The sequence below is a fragment of the Entelurus aequoreus genome, linkage group LG05, assembly GCF_033978785.1.
Source record: "Entelurus aequoreus isolate RoL-2023_Sb linkage group LG05, RoL_Eaeq_v1.1, whole genome shotgun sequence".
NCBI lineage: Eukaryota > Metazoa > Chordata > Actinopteri > Syngnathiformes > Syngnathidae > Entelurus > Entelurus aequoreus.
This window is the reverse complement of record NC_084735.1, coordinates 46,945,356-46,972,534: the sequence shown is the minus strand read 5'-3', so window position 1 is coordinate 46,972,534 and position 27,179 is coordinate 46,945,356. Positions and strand designations below refer to the sequence as shown.

Below are 27,179 nucleotides of genomic sequence, written 5' to 3'. Positions count from 1 at the left end.
TGCAGTTCTACACCACTTAAAATCTAACTATGACCAGGTAAATAGTCATTGTTAAATGTATACATAAAAAAAAAAAAAAAAAGCACGATAAGGCAGATTGGTTTATACAGAGCTTGTATTTGATTCTGTTCGATGTGCACATGGTCATGGTGTTGTGGCTGGTTAGTGCAGATTACAGGCAAACACAAGTCACATTTCTAATTGCAGTTCTGAGAGGGTTTAATGTTCAGAGGTCTTCCTTAGTCTAAAATATGTAGTTAGTGAATCATAACCCAGGGTAGACAAGTGAGTCCATCGCAGGTAGAATAGATCATTGATAATAAAGTAATGTGCTATGCAGCAAGACATGGTTGATTACATCATTATCTGTGACCTGGACATTAACACAAACATGATTCAGACCCCAAAGATATTTTCTAGCAGTTCCTCTTGGTGCGGATGAGAAGGTCTCTCTGTAGACCGACTTCTAGATTACCAACAGGTTTGCTGCCAGGTGGGTCCGTAAGAAGAGTTAGTTTGTTAAAAACTCCTCGGCCAAAGTAGTCAGCCACAACAGAAAATCCATCATGACAGCTGCGTAGCTGAAAAACAAAGTAATTTTTTTTTTATTACTCCAACACTATTCACTCAGTGCAAAAGTAAAATACACATTGTAGTTAAACCAGTATGACAGGGATATTCAACTAAATTGGATTGGTGGCCACATTTTCAGAAAGCTAAGGATCTGGGGACCAGACTTCTCCCTTAATTATTAGTCTCATTTTGTATATTCCGGAAAACCAGCGTCCTCAACAGTAGACATTTGATTTAGGTCTATTTGTTTTGTCAGTTACATGAGCGCTCTGTAGAATATATATATATATATATATATATATATATATATATATATATATATATATATATATATATATATATATATATATATATATATTGCTGGTCTGAGACAAATTGGGATTGGTGAAATGATCTTGATTGACCAAAATGTGCAGGGAAGTTGCAGGTATTGGACAATGATGCAAAGCCGCGAATAATTAGCAAAGATTTGTTGAATTTGAGTGAATTTCCGCAATCAGGACATCGCATAATCTTGAAGGGTCTGAACAGTCATTAAAATTGCAATACTTTTTTAATGCATTGCTCTCAACAATGGAGGTAACTGCATTCAAGACAGAGACTTCAGATTTGAGTCACAATATATATATATGTCATATATATATATATATTATATTAGTATTTAGTTTATTTGGACTGTGAAATAGGAAAGTAATATAATAGATGCAAGTCAAATATAACGTAACTTGTCTTGGTGACAATACACAAGATTAAGTTAAGGTTAGGTATATTTAACTGACGGCCTGGGGACCAAATCCGGCCAAGGATTAATACCATACTTGCTTCCAGATTCAGTTTTTAAATTTAGGAGACAAACATTTTTGTAGCAAATTCCTAAAAACACGAGAGTGCTCCTGTTTTATAGAAGAACTTGGACCACTCGAACACATTGGCAGAGCCTTGCATTGATATGTTAACCTTGCTAGCAAACATTGAACACTGGGGTGCGAACTTGTCATTTACATAACTGGAGGTGTTCCACATGGCAAAAGTTTCTTCTTTTTGGCAGTTACACATTTTCTTTCATGTGATTTATGTAATTAAGCTGTTGCTGTAGCTTGTTTACTTAGGATGTAGTCAGTATGTTCAACTTTGTTTATACTAGCAGTAGTTTTCTCTTTTTTTAATCATTTGAGTTATTCAACTGGTGGCCCACGAGTTCAGTCAAAAAAAAACTTATCAGAGACTCACATTATTGCATAAGGCCCTTAAAAACAGCAGAGCGCTCCTGTGACTCTGAGAAAATAAAAATATCTATTTATTTCAATTGGTTCACCGGAATTTACAAAAAAAAAACTAATAGGGTGAAGGGAGATGTCTGCACCGTGGTCCTCAAACTTTGTAGAAGTGTGCCCCCCAGAACAATTTAGGTGATTATTCACGGTTTAGGTACTATAGGTTGTATTCGCTCAGGTGACTTTTGAACAAAAGGTAAGGAAGTGGTTGGCCATCAAACCAACACGATGACAGTGCGAACTATCTAAGTACACAAGGGGCTAAGATCTTACCACTAAAAGTATACAGAAGCAAAAAAGTCAAACTATGCAATGGAATGCATCCCTACACGTTATCAAAAAAAGATTTGTCAAGTGATGTCAAGGATTATCCTTTAGTTCCCAGACATGTCAAACTATCCGGTGCTGCAGACGTCATTCTACACGGCAGCAGATGAAAGCGTGGAAAAGCATGGAGGTCTACAACTTCTTTGTGTGGCTGGGACAAGGAAATTGGTATAAAGATTCTCCCGGATAAATCATGCATGTTTTTGCTCGGGTCGGGTAAGGTTGCGTTTCATGATTTTACATTGTGTCTACAGCCATGTTTGTTGCCTTGTCGTTGTTGCAAGCACCGTTTACAAGTACAAGTGTTTTCCTCTGTCTTTATCAAGATAAAACTATGGATCACAACGTTGTATACAGTGTGTATTAAAAAGCTTAATTCATAATTGCTGCCTATGGTAAAAGCTGAACTATTTTAGGTTTTGCTCACATTTGGTTTCTTTTATATAGACTGGCTGAGTTAGTGGTTTACGAAAAACTTGTAGCAAAAATGCGTTTTAAGAACTCTGAAACAAAATAAAACACAAATAATATCAAGATAATACTAAAATGGGAAATACAAAACGTTAAAAGTATATCAAACAAACCTTTAACGAAGTGATCACTTCAAACCCGTCTGTTCTTTGACTCCCTTGGTCTGGAGTGCGTGCCATTTTTCTCGTCGTTTTTTGTAAAATCTTGCACTCTTTCGCTCTTCTTGATTACCCCTCAAGGAACTCTGAAGAAACTTTTATCCTTTTTGCAATTTGAATGGTTCTAACAGCATAAAACAACGTAAGCTGGGGCAATTTTCTTTGAGTTTGGCAAAATGCCGCCCAGAACGCTGTGACAACAGGCGCTCGCTGGCCCACCACTTCAAGCCCTGCATAGTTAATAAGCCGGATGTGACGTCACGTGAATACAACCTATTGTCCACTTTTTTTAAAACTTATTTTTAACATTACACTATAGGTCTGATATAATGGTGTTACTACCTGTCTGTTGAAGTGGTCATGCAGGTCTCGCTTCTGGTCCTGAGCACGCAGCATGTCCATGACTTTGCGGTTTTCTGGAGTACACGTTGGGCACTCAGCTTCGCTCTCTGCATAACTTTCAAAGCAGTGTTGGTGGAAGGAGTGGCTACACAGGAAATGGACGGATGGGAGCTCCAGTGGACTGTTGCACATGTTACACTTTGTCTTCTGGAAGATTTTTGCACTGTGTGGAAATATTGATTTTGATTCAAGTAGTCAGTTCCTGACTTGCATGTGCATCATGAACATAGTTTGTCAAACAGTAGCAACCAGACCACACTTGAATCCTTACTTGCGCCTCACCGTAAAGGGCTGTTTGCAACATTTACACAAATGCCTAGAGGGCGCCAGTATATCCCCCTCTCTCACAGCTTCTCGTACGTAATGACGTAATTACGAACGTATGTAACACATGCATGCGCATGAGCTTTAGGTGTTGTTAGCTAATAATAGCAATTTGGATAGCTAGTGTTAGCTGTCGTTGAATGTATCAACTATATTAACAACTACATGACTGCAAATTGTTTGTTGCTTCTGCGTGTACGTGTTGACGAGACCGGGTGAGAGACCGCCGTTAACATCAATCATTTTATTCGGGACGGTAAAAGAGTTTTATTACATAAACTTTGTAATTTTGAAAAATATAGACAATTGTCAAACAAATGTGTTTTGTTCAACCACTAATGGTAACATAAGATTGCTGGTGGTGGTCTTGTTATATTTTTTTGCTTTGAAAAATGTTACTGTGAGGAAGTTGCAAACAGCACCTTTAAGGCTTTTTCTTATAGAGCAAAAAAGGAATGTTTTTGATGACTAACTCACCAAGGTTGCATACAATTCAAAACATTGTATGTCATTGGTCATTGCTAACACAACATACTATAATTCTTGTAAATTAATGCATAACAATTACTCAAACGCTTACAAGATTGGGTATCATTCACATAATTTTTAAGTAGTACTAAGCCAGATATTGTTGCTATTTCATCATATGTAATTTCAGCAGTTATACTGACATTCATTTTGTAGGTTCACTCACTGACAAAGAAATGGATGGTCTATATTTCTAATGGTAGGTTTAATGTAACATCGAGAAAAATAATATCTTAATAAAATATTTAAATTATTTTGTAATTCGGTGATTGATTTAAGTATTTGATCCCCTATAAAAAAAAACTTGTTTGCAATAGGTATTACCAGGGTTGCACACATCTCAGGAGGAATTTTAGACCACTTCTCTCTGCAGGTCTTCTCAAAATCCTTAAAGTTTGAGGCTGCCGCTGAACAACTCAAAGCTTCCGCTACCGCCATAAATGTTCTGTCAGATTTAGGTCTGGAGACTGACTAGGCCACTCGATGACCAGAATGTGTTTTTTCTTGAAGGACAACTTTGTTGCCTTGACTGTATGTCTTGTCATTGCTATGCTGAAAGACCCATCCATTTCCCATTTTATGCTTTGCTGAGAAAGGAGGTTGTCAGCCAGGATTTGACAGTACAAGGCCCCATCCATTCGTCCCTCGATGCAGTGAAGTTAAACTGTCCCTTTAGCAAATAAACACTCCCAAAGCATGATGCTTCCACCTTCATGCTTGACGGTGGTGATGTTGTTCTTGGTAGTCAAAGGGCGAATTCCTCTTTCTCCAAACACGACAAATCAAATTGATTTGAAAGAGCTCGATTTGGGTCTCATCTGATGACATGACCTACTCCCAATCATTCAGGTGTCTATTGGTAAACTACAGCAGGATTATAGGCGCTGCAGGATTTTAATCCATTAGGGCGTAGTGTGTTACCAGCTGCTTTGAGGTCATTCACAAGCCCCTCCTGTCGAGTTCTGGACTGATCCCTCATTTTTTTTTGTGATCATTGATACCTCATGAAATCTTGTGTGGAGCCCTAGACCAAGGGAGATTGACAGGCGTTTTGTATCTCTTCTATTTTCTAATCATTGCAGTTGTCTCCTTCTGACTCGGCTTCTTATTGGGTTTTGTCGCCCATTCTGGCCTTGTAAAAGTCTAGTCTTTTTCCGGATGTCCTTAGACAGTTCTGTGGTCTTGCTTTTGATGGAGAGGTAGATATCTGATTGACTGATTCTGTGGTCAGATGTATTTCATACAGGTAACAAGTTGAGATGAGGAGTACTTTTTTAAAGTGAGAGGACTTGTCTGTGGGAAGCCAGAATTCCACAGGATTAGTCAGATTTTGTTGTCAGTAGGCATACTTACAAAATCAGTGAGGGATCAAATAATTATTTCTGCCACTGTAAATACTTACACTACATTCAATAATTTGGATTTTCCAAGAGTGTACCTATACATGTAACCTAACAATAAAAAAATATAAATCTCTCTCCAAGAAATCACACAATCAAGATGGAATAAAGTATTTGGGAATTTCCCATTAGCCAATTCATGTCAACCCACCTTGTCTTAAGGTCCTGGATCTCAGAGCGCAGGTGGGCAGTTTCCTCACGATATTGGTGGATTTTACGTTCATCGTCTTCAATTTGTTCGCTTTCTCTTTGCATCTTATTGATTAGGTAGTCTTTGATGACCGAGAGGGTTGCTGTAGAGTTGTGTGCTAGTGTTTGCACTACTATAAATAAATACATACAAAAAAACAAGATGAAATTCTCTTCCCCATTCATTTTGTTAATCTTGAAGTTAACAAACAAGTATAATTTTGCAATTTTTACTGAGGAACGCAAATTACCAAGTAAAGGAGGCATCAAGTTGTTCTGGTCAATGTGATGCAAAACTTCACTGATGTATGCCTTGCAGTCTTCTTCTTTTCTTGCAAAGTATCCCAGAGCTTGTTCCCACAGACAACCTTCCTGGTCCCCATAACATTTACAAGCCTCTACCACTTTGTCATACACCTCATTCTGCATGTGATAGTGCATAATCTGCTGGTATCTGCAGAAAAAACAAGCATGAACACAAACCTGCTTAGTTTTGAGACTATCCAAGACAATTTGTACAGTCTTGTGGGTTACAGCACAGAGGTTTTATCAGAAGAGAAACATTTATATTGGGACACCCCTACTTTAAAACATGTCAGTGCGTCAATCACTCTGTGACTAAATGCTACACCTTTAATTTGTAATCCAGCTAATCAATCTGCTCATAATTTCAGAATTAATTCTCCAAGTTTGGCTGCACTTGATTTTTTTAAATTAATGAAACTTGTAACCGTACAGTGAGAGGTAATTAAGGTTGTAATGATAACATGTTTTCTGAAATGTCCACGGTTTTCGATACCTAAAAACTTGACCCATGTACTTTTAAATTCTTTACTTTTGTTGAAAACTGACCTGGGAGAGACAATCGGTAAAAAATGGACGGATGGATAGATGTTTCCAACTGTCAAGTATTAAAGATCACTATGCTTCAACATCTTTTTGCACAGAATTTAAATAGCAGAATCAGCTGCCAAACGGTAACTATACATTCAAAGAAAGAACAGCAATGGCCTATAGCCTCCAAGTACATCAAAACAATACTGTGCTTGCAAAATAATGTCATAAATAACAACAATAGTCAAATATTTTACATTAAAAAACGATCAGTAGTGGCGTGGAGCAGGACAGGAATTTCACGGCGACCAGAACCGCCATGGCTTCTTGTTGCCCCTCTGTTTGGCCGTGTGCCCCTCGAAAAATGAAATGCGCCACGGCCACATTGGCCGTGATGCCCTGACAGACATATCTTTTACTCTGCGCGATTTTCATGTCATTACCGCTTCTTTGACCAGTGGTGGGTTTAATTCTGCCTTGTATGAACCGCCAAAGTCCCACACAGAGCACAGTGTTAAACAGCACAAAGAATCACCGGGCCAACGCACCCAGCAGCCTGTAATCCGGATTTGTGAACATGTCCGACTCTTCAAAGCCCACGGCATTGAATGAAGAAGTCGGATAAGCTAAGGTAAGAATGTTTGATACATTTGTGAAAGCATAAGAAAATTTCTCAACATACAATATGTTACACACTGTTCATACTTTTTTTTTTTTTATAATGTCCTGCCCAGCTTCTCGGGCAAATCATATAGCAGATGTAGATGCCCATATCGGCTGTTCAGATTTACTTTACAAAAGAGAAGTGTAGGATACTTCTCTTGTTGCCTTACTTGTATTTTGACTTTATTAAATGTATTTATATTATCATTTGGTGCAGCCGGGCCGGAGCAGGAGGGGATAGAAAGAGAGAAAAAGGAAGACAGAGGGGGGAATTGTGGGGACAAGAGGGGGATTAGACAGAGAGACAAAAACAACAACAGCAAACACAACAACAACAACAGAGCAACATCAGCAAATACGACATGTACAAATATGATGGTAAAAGTAATAGCAAATAAGCAGTTAGCGAAAATTAAAAAAAAAAATACAGAAATGACAATGAGCATCATTACACTAAAAATGGAGCAATATGAATACCAATAGAAATAGTGCTATTGATAATAAACAATACCAGTACTTTACCTTTATTATCAACAATACAATTGTTCAAATGCAACAATACATATACGTAATGATAACTTGAGATACGAAAGAATGCAGAAAAATGGAGGGGAAGAAAGAGAAGCAACCTTAACCTTGTAGATTGTTATAGTAACAATAGGTTAAGCTTTGTCAGTGTGCCATGTGTTATACCCAGTTTACCCTAGGGCAACAACGTTAATATATGTTTGATGAAACGTGATTATGTGCATGAGTGTATGTGTGCATATGTACTTGTATATGTACAGTATGTGTATGTGTGCTTGTACAGTGAATGTATATGTACAGTATGTGTATATGTGTGTACAGCGAATGTATATGTACAGTATGTGTATACAGTATGTGTGTTTGAACAGTGAATGTATATGTACAGTATGTGTAAATGTGTGTTTGTACAGTGAATGTATATGTACAGTATATGTATATGTGTGTTTGTACAGTGAATGTATGTGTAGTATGTGTGTGTTTGTACAGTGAATGTATATGTACAGTATGTGTATATGTATGTTTTTACAGTGAGTGTATATGTACAGTATGTGTATATGTATGTTTTTACAGTGAATGTATATGTACAGTATGTGTATACAGTATGTTTGTATAATGAATGTGCGTGTGGATGTACGAACTTTGAGTGTGTAAATATGTACTGTATTTATTTGTATATGTATGTGGGAGCGTAGGTACCTATGTATGTCTGTATGTATGTGTGTGAGTATATGTGAATTTGCATGTACAATACATTTGACTCCCAGTGTGTGCGGGAGCCAGAGTACGGCCCCAGCCTCTCCGAGAACCCATCCCACAAACAGTAGGTGTGGTGCCCAGGGAACCAGGGGCCACCGCCCCCACGCAGCCAAGCCGGACAGCGACAGGAACCCCAGAGCCTGGCCCACCGTGCCGCCCACAAGGGCCAGCAGCAGGCTGCAGACAGACGCACTCGGCAGAGGACAAGGCACGAGAAAAACAGGGGGCAGCCAGACCCCAAGCCAGCGAGAGACCACACCCCACACGGACAGAAAGGCGGGACGCCCCGCCCGAGGGGCCCGGAGACCCCCCGCAACCGGACGGGAAGACCGCCCCCGCCCCACCGGCAACAGGGCCGGTGGGGCGGGGTTCGGTACCTCCAACAAGGTTAAGAACCACTGGTGTAGAGCGATCACTGAAGCAGTTGCTCTGCACACCGCCAAGATGTGTGAATGAAAAAGGCTGCATTTACTTCATCAGCTTAATGAAACAAACTACAGTCCTCTCAATGTTTTCCGTCATTATTTATTTGGACACAATGTTTAATACTACATAATTATTTACAGACGTATGTTATTCAAGACAGAAGTTTGAAGTTCGCACTTTATTGTTCTCAATGTTGAAGATTGTTTATTAGCATGCAAAATGTGCAATGCTACATTTTATTTAACAAACATATTCTACTCAAGTATAAGTAGTGCTTCCCAAGGGAAGCTCTTAATTAAATTATTTGAAAATGATTCCATAAAAAGTACAATTTATATCTGGTCTAAAAATAACATTATACAAATGAAATGCTAAGAGTAAGATGCAGTGTGTGCAGTGTTATTTCAAAACTACTAGTTTTTAATTAAATAAAAGCAAAACTTGTTTTGAATTATCTCTTTCATTTGTATTCAATGTTTTTGTTTTAAACGGAGGGGGAAAAAAAATCGGAAAAATCGTAAATCAAATTTTGGTGAAAAAAATCGGGGATTTTATTTTTAGGACATATCGCCCAGGCCTAACGACACAAAAGGACAAGTGGCCATGCCCCTAAAATGACCAAATTCCAGGCCTGGCGTGGAGCATTCAAGTAAAGAAAACAAACAATATTGTTCTTAATTTTCTTTCATTATGGTGGTAGTGTGACACCATCATGTAATTTGTAATGAAAAATGCCAATAAAAAATAAATAAAAACATATATTTAGAGAAAAATCTTTGTGTTTTCTTCTTTATTAGTATCAACATTTCAGTTTTTTTTCATTACATAATTCCTTTTTGCGCAATTTTATTTTGTTCATTTTATTTCTACAATGTGCCACGGGTCCATAAAAAATAGCGCCGTTTTATCAGGAAGGCAAAGTGTTTTCAAACGACGTAATAGTGTCTCTAAACTGTGTCTGCTTTGCACTTTTAGTAGTGATGAACGTTATGTAGGTTTTCTGCACATGTAAAGCACATTCCCTAGGCTTGTGGTAGCAGATCTGTGTTCTCACTTGCGGGGCAAATACTTTCATGACTGCTTGTATTTTATTAGCGAATAAATGCATGACGTAAGACACACTGCAATCCGTCACTTCCTTCTCTGTGGCAACACAGATGGATTTCTTCTAGTGCATCATTCTCTGGTGAAGCAGGTGTGTATTAGGTGTGCTGTGAAGCGTACGATGGAAGTTACGATGCATACCCCACAGTTCCATTATAATTTGTTAATGAGCGAGGAAGAAACGAAAGCACCGAATCTTCATTTGCTGCAGGCTGACACAAATAAATAAATAAATATATGGGAAACACTGGCTCAATTTTTTTCTAAGATAGCGAAATAGCTCGAAGAAAAAGACAGAAAGAAAAAACAAAACTGGAAAAAGCAGGTATTTATGTAATTTTTTGCATGTTGGTATCAGAGTATCGATACATTAGAAACCCTACAGGAGATGTAATTATACTGTACAATATAAATCTGGTTGTCACTCTGATGTCCCACCAATGTGGGAGCAATCAACATGTTAATGGGGTAATATTATAATTTCTACATTTACAACACTTCCCTTGATCTACATAACATGTAATAGTGGTTTTTTGGTCGATATTTTGCATAGATTATGTTTTACAGACCATCTTAAAGCCGCTTTCTGACTGTCTCTTCAGGATGCGCTGTTTTATTTACATGCCTCCACTTTGAGTGTCTTCTCCCAGTCAGCCTTGCTTTAGTTTATAGCGCTTCCATATTGAGTCTATTGACAATTATAAGTTAGAACTATACGCTAGTTTGTATTAGAAATAGCAACAGCCGAGGATGCCTGTGCATGTACGAGCCACAACAAGAAAATAAGAGAAAAATAAGGAGCTTATTGACAAGTATGTCGGACTAAAATGGCGGGCTCACGCAGCTTTTCGGATAAAATTTTAACATATACTGTATATCAATCAATCAATCAATCAATGTTTATTTATATAGCCCTGAATCACAAGTGTCTCAAAGGGCTGTACAAGCCACAACGACAGATAGAGGTATCCGTCGACGCCAACAATGGGGAAAACGTCACAAATTGTGCAAATTCCAAACGGCTCGTTTGGATGATTGTTTTTTAAATATCTTCAACTTGCCTTCATAATTTGATTTGATTTTTCACTTATGCAGATCACAAATAAACACAAGCACATACCAACGGTAAGAAATGTTGGTTTTGCATAATAAATGCCTTTAAAAAGTGCTTTTTTTTACTTTCTATTTTGGAAGAGAAAGTTGGGGAAAAAGCATACAGATAATGTATGAAATGTTATGGTTGTTAAAAAAAAATGCAGATATTTACTTACAGTTTGCCCTTCTCATACAGGTAAAGGACGCCCTCTTTGAAATTGTGCATCTGACAGAGGACCAGGGCTTTATCAAACACAGTGTTGTCGCTCCTCAATAGTAACAAGGCTTCATTTTGCAGGATCTTTTTTTTCTGCCAAAATTTAAAAAAATAAGATAATCAATAAGCTACATTGTATACCAAACATAAATTATTATACCAAACTTTTTTTTTCTTTCCAACTTCCAAATGTCCACTGTAATGTACAGGTTACCCCAGGCTGGTTATCTCAGGGTACCTTACTATACGATAAACGGTTTACTAAACCGATAAAATATTATTGATATAATGCTTTTAATACACATCACAAATACATTACATACTTATCCAGCTTAGATACAGCCACACTAAAAAAGCCAAAGTGTACATGTAAAACAGTGACTTGACTCACTCAGGAGAAATGATGAAGGAAGTTTATAGTAAAAACAAAAACAACAACAAAAAAAAAACAGTACACGGCAAGAATGAATCAATAATTGTATAGTAAGGTTAAATATTGTGCGAGGTCGCTATATCGCTATTTTTTTACACTAGACAACTACTTTTTTTCATTGCCTACCGTTTTTGTTGAGTGCTCCTAATCACTGGAATTCTGGACTAATTTAGCATGCTTTACTACAAAATGACAAATATAAACAAAATGTAGTAATAATAAATTAATTAATCTATTAATAATTATATAATAAAAATAAGACTAATAAACTAATACAAAGTGTTAGTCATCAACAGTCATCCAAGCCTATTCATTTAAAAAAAAAAATCTATTTTAATTTGAATAATAACCAGAATAATTAGATTCCATTGTACAGTGCTGTTATTCTACTGTTATATTAGTGTTTTACACTTGTTATGTTAACTTTCAATTCCTATAGTTTAGTACACAGGCTTCATTTAGTGGTATGCCAACGAATCACTTAATTAAATATTCAAACACAGTGTTACTGTTCAAACTGTTTGTAATGTTACAGTGGCCAAAACTATTAAATATACTTGTTAAATAAAACCTGTCTTGTTTTAAATGAATATTTAGGCCTACTCTGCAACTGTATTTTAATGTTAGTCATTATGGTGGTACTTGGAGAGCTAAGTGTTTTCTGAGGTGGTACTCGGTGAAACAAGTTTGAAAACCACTGCTATAGTTTATTCAACAAAGACAGTAAGAAGCAATCTGAAACGCTAAATAGTCACCGAATGAAGGCCTTGACAGGGGCACTTACTAATTGTAAGTGACACGTTTGTATATATTCACGTTTATCTAACTCTTTACCAACTCAACTCAGTTAATCAATTAATAGTTCAGAGCGTACAGCTTGAAAAATATTTAGAGTCCTGTGAAAATAACCATTTAATAACAATAACTTAGCAATTATTGTATCCATAGCTGGCAACACAAGAACACCTAAGATAAATTGTTGTGGCCAAAGTGTCAATGAATTTTATGAGCACCATCGTTATGGGCATGGAATTCCACAGAGCTGTGCAATTCTCTTTTACCCTAAATGAACCACAGCTTCCCAGTGCCGACGGCACTCTTCCAGCTCCAGATCATGGCGCTATCCACACCAGGCTTGTTTGCAGACAAGATAATTATCATAGTACTCACTTATGTTGCCAGCTATTTATATAATTATGTCTGTGTGTTAAGTAATTTAAAGGAAGACAATAAATAGAAAATAAAATACTCCTCAGACCTCAGGGTGTTGTTCATGTGCCCAGTCTTGCAGTCGGAGCTCAAGCAGTGTGTCATAAACCCCTTGAGGAGAACGGGAATCCACCTCAATCATATGCTCTAGATAGGCTTTGAGTTCTCTGGGGTTGTTGGCAAAAATTGGGATGAATTCCTCAGAATTGGCCTGAAAACAAAACAAAAAATGTAAAAAGAATTAAACAGGTGACAAAAAAAAGGAAACATAAATATAGAAATTGGGCAAAGAAGCAAATTCAGTGTGGGGTGGGTGTAAAAAGGTATTGTTAATATTTACCCCTATTGTGATTTACTGGTTTATATTACAATATTAGATTGAAGTTCATTTACATAAAATGATTAGGGCTGTCATATTTGACGAGTTAACTATTGTGATTAATTACAAAACATGATCACATTAATTATGTATATGCGCAGATTAATTACCAAATTTATTTTGACCGCTCATGTTCCTCTATTTTAACCACGGATGGTTACCTGGAAGGCAGTGTGGGTGGTTACGGTCAGTGATCAGGTTAATGCATCACATACAGTGCATACGGAAAGTACTGTATTCACAGCGCTTCATTTTTTCCAAATGTTATAATACTACAGCCTTGTTCCAAAATGGAAAAAAAATAATTGTTGTTCTCAAAGTTTTACAGACAATACCCCATTATGACAATGGGAAAAGTGTTATTGCAAATTTTATAAAACTAAAAAAATTACATGTATATAAGTATTCACAGCTATTGCTCAATTCTTTGTTGATGCACCTTTGGCAACAATTACAGCCCTAAGTCTTTTTGAATATAATGCCACAAGCTTGACACATCTATCTTTGGGCAGTTTTGCCCATTCATCTTTGCAGAACCTCTCAAGATTTATTGATTGATTGAGACTTTTATTAGTAGGTTGCAGAGTGAAGTACATATTCCGTACAACTGACCACTAAATGGTAACACCCGAATAAGTTTTTCAACTTGTTTAAGTCGGGGTCCACTTAATTTGATTCATGATACAGATATATACAATCAGATATATACTATCATCATAATACAGTCATCACACAAGATAATCACATTGAATTATTTTGATCCATCAGGTTGGACAAGAAGCGTTGGTTTTCAGACAGGATGTCTCTGTACATTGCTGCATTCATCTTAGTCTAGTCAGGGAGGTGACCAAGAACCCGATGGTCACTCTGTCAGAGCTACAAAATTATTCTGTGGAGAGTGGAGAACCTTCCAGAAGGACAACATCTTTGCAGCATTCTGCCAATCAGGCCTGTATGATAAAGTGGCCAGACAGCAGGCATTTTTTAGTAAAAAGTTTGCTAAAATGCACCTGAAATACTGTCCGACCATAAGAAACAAAATTATCCAGTCTGATGAGACAACGTTTGAACTCCTTGGTGTGAATGCCAAGAATCATGTTTGGAGGAAACCAGGCAGCAGCACCATCAGGCCAATACTATCCTTACAATGAAGTATAGTTTGAGTTTGAGTTTATTTCGAACATGCAAACATACAACATGATACATCACAATTTCCAGTTTCTCTTTTCAACATGTTCGAAAAGGAGTAGGAAGAAGCAGAGCTTATTTAATCCTACCCCTTTTCTTTACATAACAGTTGCTAAAACTTTTTGTTCACTTCCTGTTCACAATAAACTCCATAAGTAATCACAATAAAAATAAATAAATAAATAATAATAATCATTTAATAATAATAATTGGTGAAGTAAGTCATATTTCATATGATGAGGTAAGTAAGATTACTTTAAGAATGTAGTTGCAGCATCATGCTGTGGGCATGTTTGTCAGTGGCAGGAACTGGGAGACTAGTCAGGATACCGGGAAAAAATAAATGTATTCCATTTTGGAACAAGGCTGTAAGAGAATAAAATGTGGAAAAGTGAAGCGCTCTGAATACTTTCCGAATGCACTATCCGTTAGTCCAAAGATGGATGAGGAGAAGCCCACTGATGTGCTCAGTGCCAAATTTAAATTTTATACATTTATACTTATATGGGACTTCAGATAAAACTGTTTTGAGCAAATAAATAAATTATATTTAGTAAAACATTTTGTGTTCGACATTCTGACAATTACGTAAACTGTATTTGTCAAAAAATATTTTTTAAGTTTATTTAAATTATGCAGGCATATAATTTACTGATTAATCAGATTAATCACACGTATGGATAGTGATTAATTAAAAATGTATCTTTTTATAATTTAACACCACTAATTAAATATTTACAGTGATCGAGTACCGGTACAGTATTTTATTCGGAATGTTTGTTATCAAGTTTTGAGACTTCTGCATGTATGTGATTTGAACAAAAAGGAATTGACATGTTTTATTTCATCTTACTTCAAAAACACGCAGGGCAACGCAGCAACGTAACCTTACTGGGGGAGTTCAAAGCAAGCTAACTCAAAAACAGTGTCATGTCGTTATGAAAGAGGCAAGTTTCAAAAACTTGAAAGTGAGTTACAATAGTTTAGAAATCAATCAATCAATCAATCAATTCCTTTACTGTCATTGTCATAACAACACAAGTTATACATGTCATTCAGATTTTGTTGGAGCTGCATAGCGGCATAAAAAGTGCATTGATGTGCGGGCTGACAGTAGTTTTCAGTAGCATTGTAAAGAAGAGAGAGAGATAAGGGGCGTGGGGGTGCGAACAGTCAGATGTCAGAGTCAGAGTGTTATGTCGTTGAAATTAACACAACATAAGGTATTATGGACATTTGTAAAATCAGTTATTTTTTATTCATGTTTTTTTTACCCTTAATTTCCCAGCAATCTGTTTGAAATCAAATTTTCATTGATGCGAGCGCAAACTGAAAAGTGCACACAGACCTTTTTGAGCTGTTTTTTCTCCAACTGTCTGTCTGTTTCAGCGGTGTCACCACTTGGTTGGTAGTTTGTGCATAACCCCTTCAGAAGCATGGTTGTACCTTCAGGAATGTGATGCATCAATGTCTTGCCATATCGCTTCATGTTGCTTTCAGCTTGTTCAAAAGGAAGACGTCCGATGTAACGCAGCCCTTCCTCATAGTTCTGCGTTTGGAAAGGAAATATGATAAATAAGTAACTGAGCAACACATACCAAGTAAAAAAAACCTGTGTGGCTGTACACATTAGATTCGCATGCAATGTAACATATTTACTAGTTATACAAAGAGTAGGAAAATCAATCAGAATGTACGTAGCCTGCTGGTAAGACTCATTCCTAAAAATATTATTTGCAAGTATTAGTATACAACAGGGTCTTCAATTAAATTATTTTGGTGGCCACATTTCCAGAAAGCTAAGGACCGGGGGGGGGCTGGACGTCTCCCTTCACTATTAGTCTTATTTTGCATATCCTAGAGAACCAGCATACTCTACACCAGCCCTTTGATTTTTGGTCTGTTTAAATTGTCTGCAAAAAAAAGCTTGTCAAAGATCATCTCTATGACATCACTCTAATGTTTTTAAACATTTGAGTGTCTCACAAGTTTTTTTTTTACTAACTCGTGGGTCACCAGTTCATCAGCCCAAATGATGAAAAAGAGAGGACCTAAAATGGAACCTTGAGGAACATTACTAATATAACAGAAGAAGTTGAACAGACTGCCTGTGAAGTAAACAAGCTACTGCAATACTTTAGTTACATAAGTCATATTACAAAAAAATGCAACTGCCAAAAAGCAGAGGACTTAAAGGGTTGCCTTGAGGTATGCCTTAGTTGTAAATCACAAGTTTGGACTCTAGTGTTCTATGTTTGCTGGTCAGGTACCATGAAAATGTCAACGCATGGATCTGCCAATGTGTTTACAGTGGTTCCTCTATACACCAGGAGCACTTTAGTGCTTTTCGGAATTTGCTGCATTAATGTTTGTTTTGAACTGAACTAGGGGCAGGGTATGGTGTTATTCCCGGGCCGGAATTGGACCCCGGGCCACCAGTTAAATGGGCCTCGTATACAGTGTTTCTTATTTTTATTGTAAATCTTTGCATGAGTACGAAACACAGCTCATATACACTTCATGTACCACAAACCTGTAAATGTAGCTATAAACGACACTTTAATACTGTGATAATTTCGATTAATAATCAAGTCTATTTTACCTTGAGATCTTCGAGTTGAATCTTCAAATACCATTCATGGTGCATGTGCTTTTCTGCCAAGAAAACAGCGTGGCTGTGGTAGCCAGCCTGTCGTAGAACCTTAATAGCAATCTCAACATCAAAATGAACCTCGCTTTCACTGCTCTATTTAAAATACAGCACATGAGAACACAATTAGGAACAATACAAAATACAAGTTTAAGCTCTCATTTCCTGTAACTACAACACATTTAGACTGTGCTGCTTCCGTTTTTATTTACCTTAATGAACTCTTCCAGCTTACAACTGTCCTTCAGCTTGGTGTAACAGTTCAGCAGTAGTGTGGTGTGGTCTGCATTGGCCAGTGACTGCCTGTGCAATGCTTGTAGGTAAGATGTCAGGTTGTGGATTCTCTGTGCATCCAAAAATTTCCGAATGACGTAAGATGGCTCCAGTTTTCCAATTGTACTGAGAAATGCAAAGAGGAATTATTATAATGTATATGTAATGCATTTAATTTATACGTCTACAGAACAGGTGTCAAACTCCCCCACATCATTTTATGTGGCCTCTCAAAGCATTGATGAAGTACTTCATCTTTCTTATTAAATGTATTTGTTCTTTTTATTTTAACGAAAAAAAATTGTATGTACTGCATACAATTGCATGTATTATCTAAACATGCAACAAATAGTGTATGATACCGTATTACAATTGTTTTGTAAAAATACAAATAAATACTTAAATATCTGCTTGTCACCTTGACTTACAATTTTAAAAGGAAGTTATGCATCAATGTCAAATGATTTTTTTTATTTTATTTTTTAAACAGAGGAATCACACTTTTGAAGAGGGATTATTCATGATTAATCACAGGCTAATGCTTGCTTGCTTAATTTAAATAAACTTAAAAATATTTCAGTCAGACAGTCAGTTTCGGTTTATTTCGAGCATGCATACAATATTACAATGTAATGCATTACATATTTCCAGTTGTTTCATTACAGGATGTCCAAAAAGGAGTAGGAAGAAACAGAGTTTAATTTATCCTACCCCTTTTCATATCATATCAGTTTTATCCCATTTTTTTGTTTTATATTTGTAAGAGAACAGTGAATAAATAAATACATTAATATACAATAAGAAAGTAAACAAATATTAAAAAGTTAAATAAATATTAGACATATAAACATACACACAATATTTAAAGTTCTCACATATAAAAAGTTAAGTAATTTATAGTTTAACTAGGAGATGAATGACATTTTCTATTTTTTTCTTTTTGGTTCAGGATGTTAATCATAATTGTTCTTCTTTATACTTTGAGAACACTTGTAGTTTGAACAGTCTCTTAAACTGAATCACATTAGTGCTTTGTTTGATTTCCTTGTGTAATCCATTCCATAAATGAATTCCATTTACGAATATGCTCAAGGTCTTAAGTGTTGTACATGCATACAAATGTTATAAATTTGATTTTTCTCTAAGGTTATATTTTTCCTCTTTTGTTGAGAAGAATTGTTGTACATTCTTGGGTAGCAGGTTATAGTTTGCTTTAACATAATTGTGGCTGTTTGCAAATGCACCAAATCATTGAATTTCAATATTTTAGATTCAATAAATAAATGGTTTGTATGTTGTCTATATCCAACATTATGTATTATTCTAATCTACCTTTTTTGTAACACCGTTACTGAATGAAATGCGGATTTGTAGTTGTTTCCCCTTATTTCTACACAATAACTCAGATATGGAAACACCAGTGAGCTGTAGAGAATATGGAGTGGTATTTGATCCAATACATTTTTTTTAAAATTCATTAATAACGTGTTTTTTGCTACTTTATGTTGTATATTTTTACCTGAGATTTCCAGTTCATTTTATCATCTATTTTTACACCCAAAAATCCTTTCAATGTCTACTCTATTTCTTTTTGTGTTTGACTTTCTCGCCTCATGTTACCAAGTAGCATTATTTTTGTTTTAATGAGATTGAAGGATAGTCTGTTTTTGTCAAACCATCTTTTTAATTAGTTAATTTCTTTTATTAATATTTGTATTAGCTTCTGTGTGTTCTCTCTTGAACAAAACGCAGTTGTGTCATCAGCAAATAGTACTAACTGTAAGTCCTTTGTAACTTTACAAATGCCGTTTAAATAAAGCTTGAACAATTTTGGTCCCAGCATTTGGACACAAATACAATTTTATGGTCAGAATGGCATTCATTGTCAATGTCATTTAAAGATAAATATATTTGAGGCTACATAAATAAACTTCATTTATTTTCTCAAAACTTAGTAACAGTTTTGTATAGTGTCCAGTCAGGGTTTTTTGGAGTGACAATTGTCTCTTTACTCATCTTTGCACTGAATTGACCTGATCACTGACCGTATACAACCTGTACCACCTTTCAGGTATAAATCCACAGTTAAGCTTCGGGGTAAAAAAAATTGCGGGATCAAACCTGTGTATATACATGATTATTGCAATTATTTTGTGATTAACTTATTTTTGACAGCCCTCATCAAATTGTACGTTAAAAAAATCTAATAACCAAATGCATAATAAATTGTGTAATAATATAATGAGGCCCTTAAACATTTATATTCATATGTGTTCACTGTTACTAGCAGCCCTCTGCAATGTGGCCCGCAATGAAAACAATTTTGACACCCAATGTTCTACAATATTTGGTGAAAAAGAAAAAATATATATAAATGGGGGGGGGGGCACTCAACACAGATTACCACTACTAAGCACAATTGACATGACGATTGATAAAATTACCGAATGTACTGCTGAATAGCACCATCATGGTCTCCCTTAAGGTAGAGGTGATCGCCATACTGTCTGAAAATCTCTGATAAACCATCACTGTCCAGGTGCTGGCTTTTTGCTAGGTTTATGGCCATTACAAACAAATTCTTCTTAAACAGCATCTGCAAAGAAAGACAATTGGTTTCAGAGTTTTCTGTACCATTATATTAGAGAGGCACGTATTTAAGACCGCCCATAAAACGGCACATTCTAAAGAAACAGTCAGAAAGTGGCTGGAAAATGGTCTGTAAAACATAATCTATGCAAAATGTTGACCAAAAAACCACCACTACATGTAGATCACATGGTAGTGTTTTATATGTAGAAAAGAAAATCATAAATAATAAATACAGTGCATCCGGAAAGTTTTCACAGCGCTTCACTTTTCCCATGTGTTATGTTACAGCCTTATTGCGAAATGGAATACATGTATTTTTGTCATTAAAATTGTACCGACATTACCTCATAATAACAATGTAATTGTTTTATTTCATTTTGGTTAACCATTCCTCTTTGCAGCACCTCTGAAGCTCCATCAGGTTGGAAGAGAAGCGTTGGTTTTCATCCAGGATGTCTCCGTAAATTGCTGCATTAATTTGTCGAAGCGATTCTGGATCACCATCCGCCGCCTCAGGAGGGGGAAGCAGTGTACTGTCAACACCGTATATGGTGGGGATGGTGTGCTATGGAACACAATGCAGGACGTTGTGGATCGGTGGAGGGATTAAATCGAAGACCTCCTCAATCCCACCTCCACGTCTTCCTATGCGGTTGCAGTGCCTAGGGAATCTGTGGTGGGCTCTCCTACTTCTGGGGCTGAGGTTGTCATGATAGTTAAAAAAAACTCCTCTGTGTCAGGGCTCCGGGGGTGGATTCGATCTGCCCTGAGTTCCTTAAGGCTCTGGATGATGTGGGGCTGTCTTTGTTGACAAGACTCTGCAGCACTGCGTGGACATCAGGGGCGGTGCCTCTGGATTGACAGACCGGTGGTTCCTCTCTTTAAGAAGAGGAACCGGAGGGTGTGTTCCTACTATTGTGGGATCACACTCCTTAGCAAATTCCTAAAAACACGAGAGGCTCCTCAGCCTTCCCGGTAAGGTCTATTTAGGTGTACTGGAGAGGAGGTTACGCCAGATAGTCGAACCTCGGATCAGGAGGAACAGTGTGGTTTTCGTCTTGGTCGTGGAAGTACAGATAGTATGGGGTATGGGACCGTCTAATTGTGGCAGTCCGCTCCCTGTATGATCAGTGCCAGAGCTTGGTTTATAGTGTCGGCAGTAAGTTGGATCCGTTTCCAGTGAGAGTTGGACTCCGCCAGGGCTGCCCTTTGTCACCGATTTTGTTCATAACTTATCGACAGAATTTCTAGGCGCAGTCAGGGCGTTGAGGGGATCCAGTTTGGTGGCTGTAGGATTAGGTCTCTACTTTTTGCAGATGATGTGGTCCTGATGACTTCATCTGGCCAGGACCTTCAGTTCTCACTGGATCGGTTCACAGTCGAGTGTGAAGCAACTGGAATGAGAATAAGCACCTCCAAGTACGAGTCCATAGTTCTCGCCCGGAAAGGGTGAAGTGTCATCCCTAGGTTGGGGAGGAGATCTTGCCCCAAGTGGAGGAGTTCAAGTACCTCAAAGTCTTGTTCACGAGTGAGGGAAGAGTGGATCGTGAGATCGACAAGAGGATCGGTGCGGCGTCTGCAGTGATGTGGACTCTGCGTCGATCCGTCGTGGTGAAGAAGGAGCTGAGCCGGAAGGCAAAGCCCTCAATTTACCGGTCGATCTTTGTTTCCATCCTCACCTATGGTCATGAGTTTTGGGTTATGACCGAAAGGACAAGATCACGGGTACAAGCGGCCGAAATGAGTTGTTTTCGTAGGGTGGCGAGACTCTCCCTTAGGGATAAGGTGAGAAGCTCTGTCATTCAGAACGAGCTCAGAGTAAAGCCACTGCTCCTCCACATCAAGAGGAGCCAGAGGAGGTGGTCAGGATGCTCCCCCGACGCCTCTCTGGGGAGAAGCTTAGGGCACGTCTGACTGGTAGGAGGCCACGGGGAAGACCCAGGACGCGTTGGAAATACTTTTTCTCCCGGCTAGCCTAGAAACGCCTCGGGAGAGGGAAGTCTGGGCTTCCCTTCTTAGGCTACTGCTCCCGCGGCCTAACCTTGGATAAGCAGAAGAAGTTGGATGGATGGATGGTCTGAGATTCTTTCAGACGCATTTTGGCATACTTTACATGAAGAAATGGTTTCCGTCTGGCCACTCTACCACACAGGTCTGATTGATGGATTGTTGCAGAGATGGTTGTCCTTCTGGAAGGTTCTCTTCTCTCCACAGAAGAATTCTGTAGCTCTGACAGAGTGGCAATCGAGTTCTTGGGTCACTTCCCTGACTAAACTAAGATGAATGCAGCAATGTACAAAGACATCCTGGATGAAAACCAACACTTCCCATCCAACCTGATTGAACTTGAGAGGTGCTGCAAAGAGGAATGGGCAAAACTGCCTAAAGATAGGCGTGCCAAGCTAGTGGCATCGTATTCAAAAAGACTTGAGACTGTAATTGCTGCCAAAGATGCATCAAAAAAGTATCGAGCAAACACTGTGAATACTTATGCAATTGTGATTTTTTAATTGAAAATGTTTAATACATTTGCCAATTAAAAAAAAAGAGAAGAAATTCACATTGTCATTATGGGGTATTGTGTGTGGAATTTTGAGGACAAAAATGTATTTATTCCATTCTGGATTAAGGCTATAACATAACAAAATGTGGAAAATGCGAAGCGCTGTGAATACTTTACGGATGCACTGTATCCCCTTAAGCACTTTTGCCTAACTTACGTGGAGTAGACGAGTCTGCAGGCTGGATGGTAGAATACGAATAAGAGTACGGTTAATAGCGCATAAAAACGACAGAATAGGGCCCTAAGCAAAGAGGACAGACTCACGGCAGCCACATCATGGTATTCTACCCTGTTTTTTTTTAAGAAATGTGCAAATTCAGCCATTTTTACTTAAGAAAAAGTAAAAAAAAAACGATTGGAATCGTATAGTAAATACATTTATGACAGTTCAATAAATAAATACTAATATTTATGTAATGTTATCATTATTTGAGTTTTTATTTTTCAACATGACTCTGGCTCCCCTGATTGCATGTACCTGACCCACAGTCTCAACTCTCACCACCTGTAACCCCAAAGCTTTTAACTAAGGGGAAACATGAGGCAGAGACAAAAAAAATTAACAGTGAGCAATTTGTGAGAATGGTAACAAAAGGTCTCCTCTGATCTGATTTTTTTTTTTTCTCCAACTATTACTACTACGGCTATTGTACAACTGTTTAATTCTAAAAACCTGAGGTAATCAGGCTATCCACAAACATTACCTCAAGTTTGGTCTGTGTGTCCTTCTCCTGAAGAACATACATTTTACCATCTCTGGTGAGGATATAGAAGGAGCCCCACTCAGCCACGACATCAATGACATCGTTAAATGAGGCACTAAAGGCAATGAACTTGTTGTCCAAGTCGTAGATGGTCAGAAGCTGTTTGTCTGATGGAGAGCTTTCCCTGCTTCCAAACCTGTGTAGGGCATTAACACAGTAACCTGATTGAAAAAAATACATGACTCGCAACATTGATTTAAGTGAACAATGACAAGAAATAAGGTGACATCAGAAAGGGGTGAGAATTATTAATGGTTATTTTACACAGGATTAGCTATTGCTCTAATAATTGTATGAATAATTGCACTTAATTTTCATCGTTCAGTGTTCTTACTTGTTGGGTGACTTTGTATTCCTTGTAAGTAAGAAAAGATATCCTCGATGCCAGTGGGCCAAAAGTTTGGTTCCATCGAAGGCAAAGCAGGGCCCTCGTTCGTCTGGCTGGTACAAATACACACATTCATCTCCCGCCACTATAAACTGAGAATCCTGCGAGGGATCTGTGAGGGAGGAGCAGCGAAGAGCACACCCGTGTGTATCCAGCTCTACTTTTGGATACTCTTTGCTAGACAGGGTGTAGCACTAAACAAGAAAGAGAAGGTGGTGGATATCAGCATTATTGCAACACTACTATTGTCAAGAATAATTAGCAAGTCACATGACTGCACAATTTGAAGTCCTTGAGAAATATAAATCACGTCTTAGTTGTAACTATGATATATATTTTTAAAATGTTAATGTAATAATAATATTATTAATTTACTAAACTTATCCAGGGTGTACCCCGCCTTCTACCCAAGTGCAGATGGTATAGGCTCCTGCACCCCCCGCTACCCCGTGAGGGACAAGCGGTAGAAAATTGATGAATGGATAATTTAATAATACACTCAAAATATTTCACAAAGTAATCCACTTAATCCAAAATTACAGGGCATGCTCCCTCCCTCAGTAATGTTGTCACCTATGGAGGGCTGCACGATTTTGAGAAAAACCTAACTGCAATTTTTCTCATCAAAATTGCGATTATGATTAATTTTACATTTTATACATAAAAATGCATAGAACTGCGAAAAAAGAAAGACATGTTAGTTTTAGACTGTCAATTGACATATTCCTGTTCAGAAGGTGTCACACGTTGACATTAGAACAATATGTAATCATGTACTCAAAAAATGTTTGGCTTTATGCAAACAGACTCAGAGCTTTTGTGTACATCAGGGGTGCCCATTACGTCAATTGCGAGCGACCGGTCGATCGCGGAGGGTGTGTCAGTCGATTGCCAGCTAGGCATTAAAAATATAGACCTAAAAATTAGCGATCATCAATATTCACCAAGACGTCACTTGATTGACATTCACCGCACCCAAGGATCTTGTGAGATGACACCGGCTGCTGCAAAATCATTATTAAGAAAAAAATTATCTACAGGAAGGTGAGAAACACTTTTTATTTCAACAGACTCTCGCGCCATACCTGCCTTCAAAACGCTAAAGACCGACTGCACAGTTCCTATCTTCACAATAAAAGCGCTGTTTCATCCTGCCTGCGCTAACAAAATAAGAGTCTCAGAAAGCTGGCGTGCACAAGCTAGGAAGCTACGAAGTTAGCCTCCAATGTATTCCTTGTAATGTGTAAAAAAAACGACGATGGAAGCTGGACAAATAAGGTGCCAAAAACCAACCACTTTGATGTGAGGGTAGCGGGGGGTGTATATTGTAGCGTCCCGGAAGAGTTACTGCTGCAAGGGGTTCTGGGTATTTGTTCTGTTGTGTTTATGTTGTGTTACGGTGCGGATGTTCTCCCGAAATGTGTTTGTCATTCTTGTTTGGTGTGGGTTCACAGTGTGGCGCATATTTGTAACAGTGTTAAAGTTGTTTATACGGTCACCCTCATTGTGACATGTATGGCTGTTGACCAAGTATGCAGTGCATTCACTTGTGTGTGTGAAAAGCCGTAGATATTATGTGATTGGGCCGGCACGCGAAGGCAGTGCCTTTAAGGTTTATTGGCACTCTGTACTTCTCCCTATGCCCGTGTACCACTCCGTACAGCGGCATTTTAAAAAGTCATAAATTTTACTTTTTGAAACAGATACCGATAATTTCCGATATCATATTTTAAAGCATTTATCGGCCGATAATATCGGCAGTCCGACATTATCAGACATCTCTAAATATAAATTATATATATAAACGAGGTAGATACCCTCAACTTGGTCATTTGAAAAGCAGCTCGCCTGCAAAAAAGGTTGGGCACCCCTGGTCTACATCATGCTCTTAAACTAAAGAAATAACCGATTAAAACCATACAGTGTTTATAATGTAATCATAATATATAATAACAATGCAACTAACTATCTAAAATGATACACACTTTCATTTCTCATTACTGTAGAATTGTTCACCATTGTACTGTAATTGGAAGGTAAATAACTTTGTTATACTAAATAAATAAGCAAACAAAAAATAAAATACTCTTATTTCTGTAAACTTTAACTTTGGACAGCTCCATCATGTGCAAACTTTAACATTAAAAAAATATTGAACATCTTAAGGTGTATTTTTTTTCCCAGGTGGCAAAACGAGGTCTGACGTTGTTTTTGTTTATCATACGCCTCGTGACAGTTGACAGATGAGGGCGAGACTTGTGCAGTCGCCAATCATGTGCAACATTCTACACATGCGCTCTGTGCTAAGTGGATCAAGTGAATCGTGTGTGTGATATTACATAATTAATAATGTACATTTTTGAAAGATAAATTCTGATATTTTCGGAGAGGGCGGGCAATGGAGGGTTTTAATTACAATCAAAAGGGAACGTTTCCACAAACAAATCGCCTGTAGTAACACCCAGAAAGTGGGTTATTAATGTGGCTGTGGAGCAACATTTACTAAAAAGCCTATCCAATATATATTATCCCTCCATCCATTTATCCATCCATAGCTGGAACCTATCCCACCTGCCTTCGGGCGCAGGGCGGGGTACACCCTGGACAAGTCGCCACTTCATCGCAGGGCCAACACAGATAGACAGACAACATTCACACTCACATTCATACACCAGGGACAATTTAGTGTTGCCAATCAACCTATCCCCAGGTGCATGTCTTTCTGTACCTCAAATAAGTGTGTTAAATGCAGAATAAAAGCATCATAGTTCCCCTTCAAGTAAAATCAAAACAATTGTCACTTAGAAGTGAGATTGCGAGATATCATCAACAGGAATCACAATTTTCTTTTTATGATTTTTTGTGCAGCCCTAGCATGTCGTAAGGATAACAGTGGACATGTTTTAGCAGCTCTCATACTTACATGGACTTTCTCAAGAGTAGCAACAAACAGGTGCGTGACTTTTGCAACTTGGCGGAAAGCAAGACCTGTGACTGGGATGGTTCCTTCATGCAAAGTCAGAGTTTTACTATGACGATCCCGAGTGATGTCACCTTTGGTTAGAACCACACTGCCATCTGTGAAACCTTGTAAGAAACACACAATCAATTTGAGTTGCAGCGAGAAAGCTACTAAACTGATGCAAGCATGAAAACAAGTGTTTCTTGGCCACATACCAATGGCCATGAAGTTGAGGTTCTCATGTACACTGAGGCAAGAGACTTCTGCTGGTTTGTTGCCTGGAATTGCAGGAAAGATTCTTGTGCAGAGAGGATTCCCGCTGTCTCTTTTGTCTAAATTCCACACCTTTACCTGTTAAACAATCAACTTGTAATAAGAGGTAGTATGTTTTTTACCATTCCGTACTGTTAACTTTAAAGCCTTCTAATTAATTGAGGAAGTTGAACAGCCACGCACTTTGTGTTGACGATTTACCGGTTTTACTATTAGCCGTGATTAAAAACGTCACA

At 37.8% G+C, this 27,179-nt stretch overlaps 1 protein-coding gene across 2 annotated transcripts in view; it reads right to left on the bottom strand.

The window, feature by feature from the left end:
* Positions 1-201: 201 nt before the first annotated feature.
* vps11 (VPS11 core subunit of CORVET and HOPS complexes) overlaps positions 202-27,179 on the bottom strand; it is a 32,655-nt gene continuing 5,677 nt past the window's right edge. For both annotated transcript variants that reach the window (XM_062048270.1, XM_062048269.1), the window contains 14 exons: positions 26,886-27,021; positions 26,632-26,795; positions 23,655-23,902; positions 23,261-23,456; positions 19,846-19,997; positions 17,341-17,527; positions 17,081-17,224; positions 15,827-16,027; positions 12,961-13,122; positions 11,229-11,362; positions 5,898-6,100; positions 5,609-5,780; positions 3,146-3,368; positions 202-581 (listed from right to left, as the gene is read on the bottom strand). In XM_062048270.1, coding sequence (XP_061904254.1) covers positions 417-581; positions 3,146-3,368; positions 5,609-5,780; positions 5,898-6,100; positions 11,229-11,362; positions 12,961-13,122; positions 15,827-16,027; positions 17,081-17,224; positions 17,341-17,527; positions 19,846-19,997; positions 23,261-23,456; positions 23,655-23,902; positions 26,632-26,795; positions 26,886-26,895 — 2,361 coding nt within the window. In that variant the 5' untranslated portion in view covers positions 26,896-27,021 and the 3' untranslated portion in view covers positions 202-416. The remainder of the gene's footprint in view (positions 582-3,145; positions 3,369-5,608; positions 5,781-5,897; positions 6,101-11,228; positions 11,363-12,960; positions 13,123-15,826; positions 16,028-17,080; positions 17,225-17,340; positions 17,528-19,845; positions 19,998-23,260; positions 23,457-23,654; positions 23,903-26,631; positions 26,796-26,885; positions 27,022-27,179) is intronic.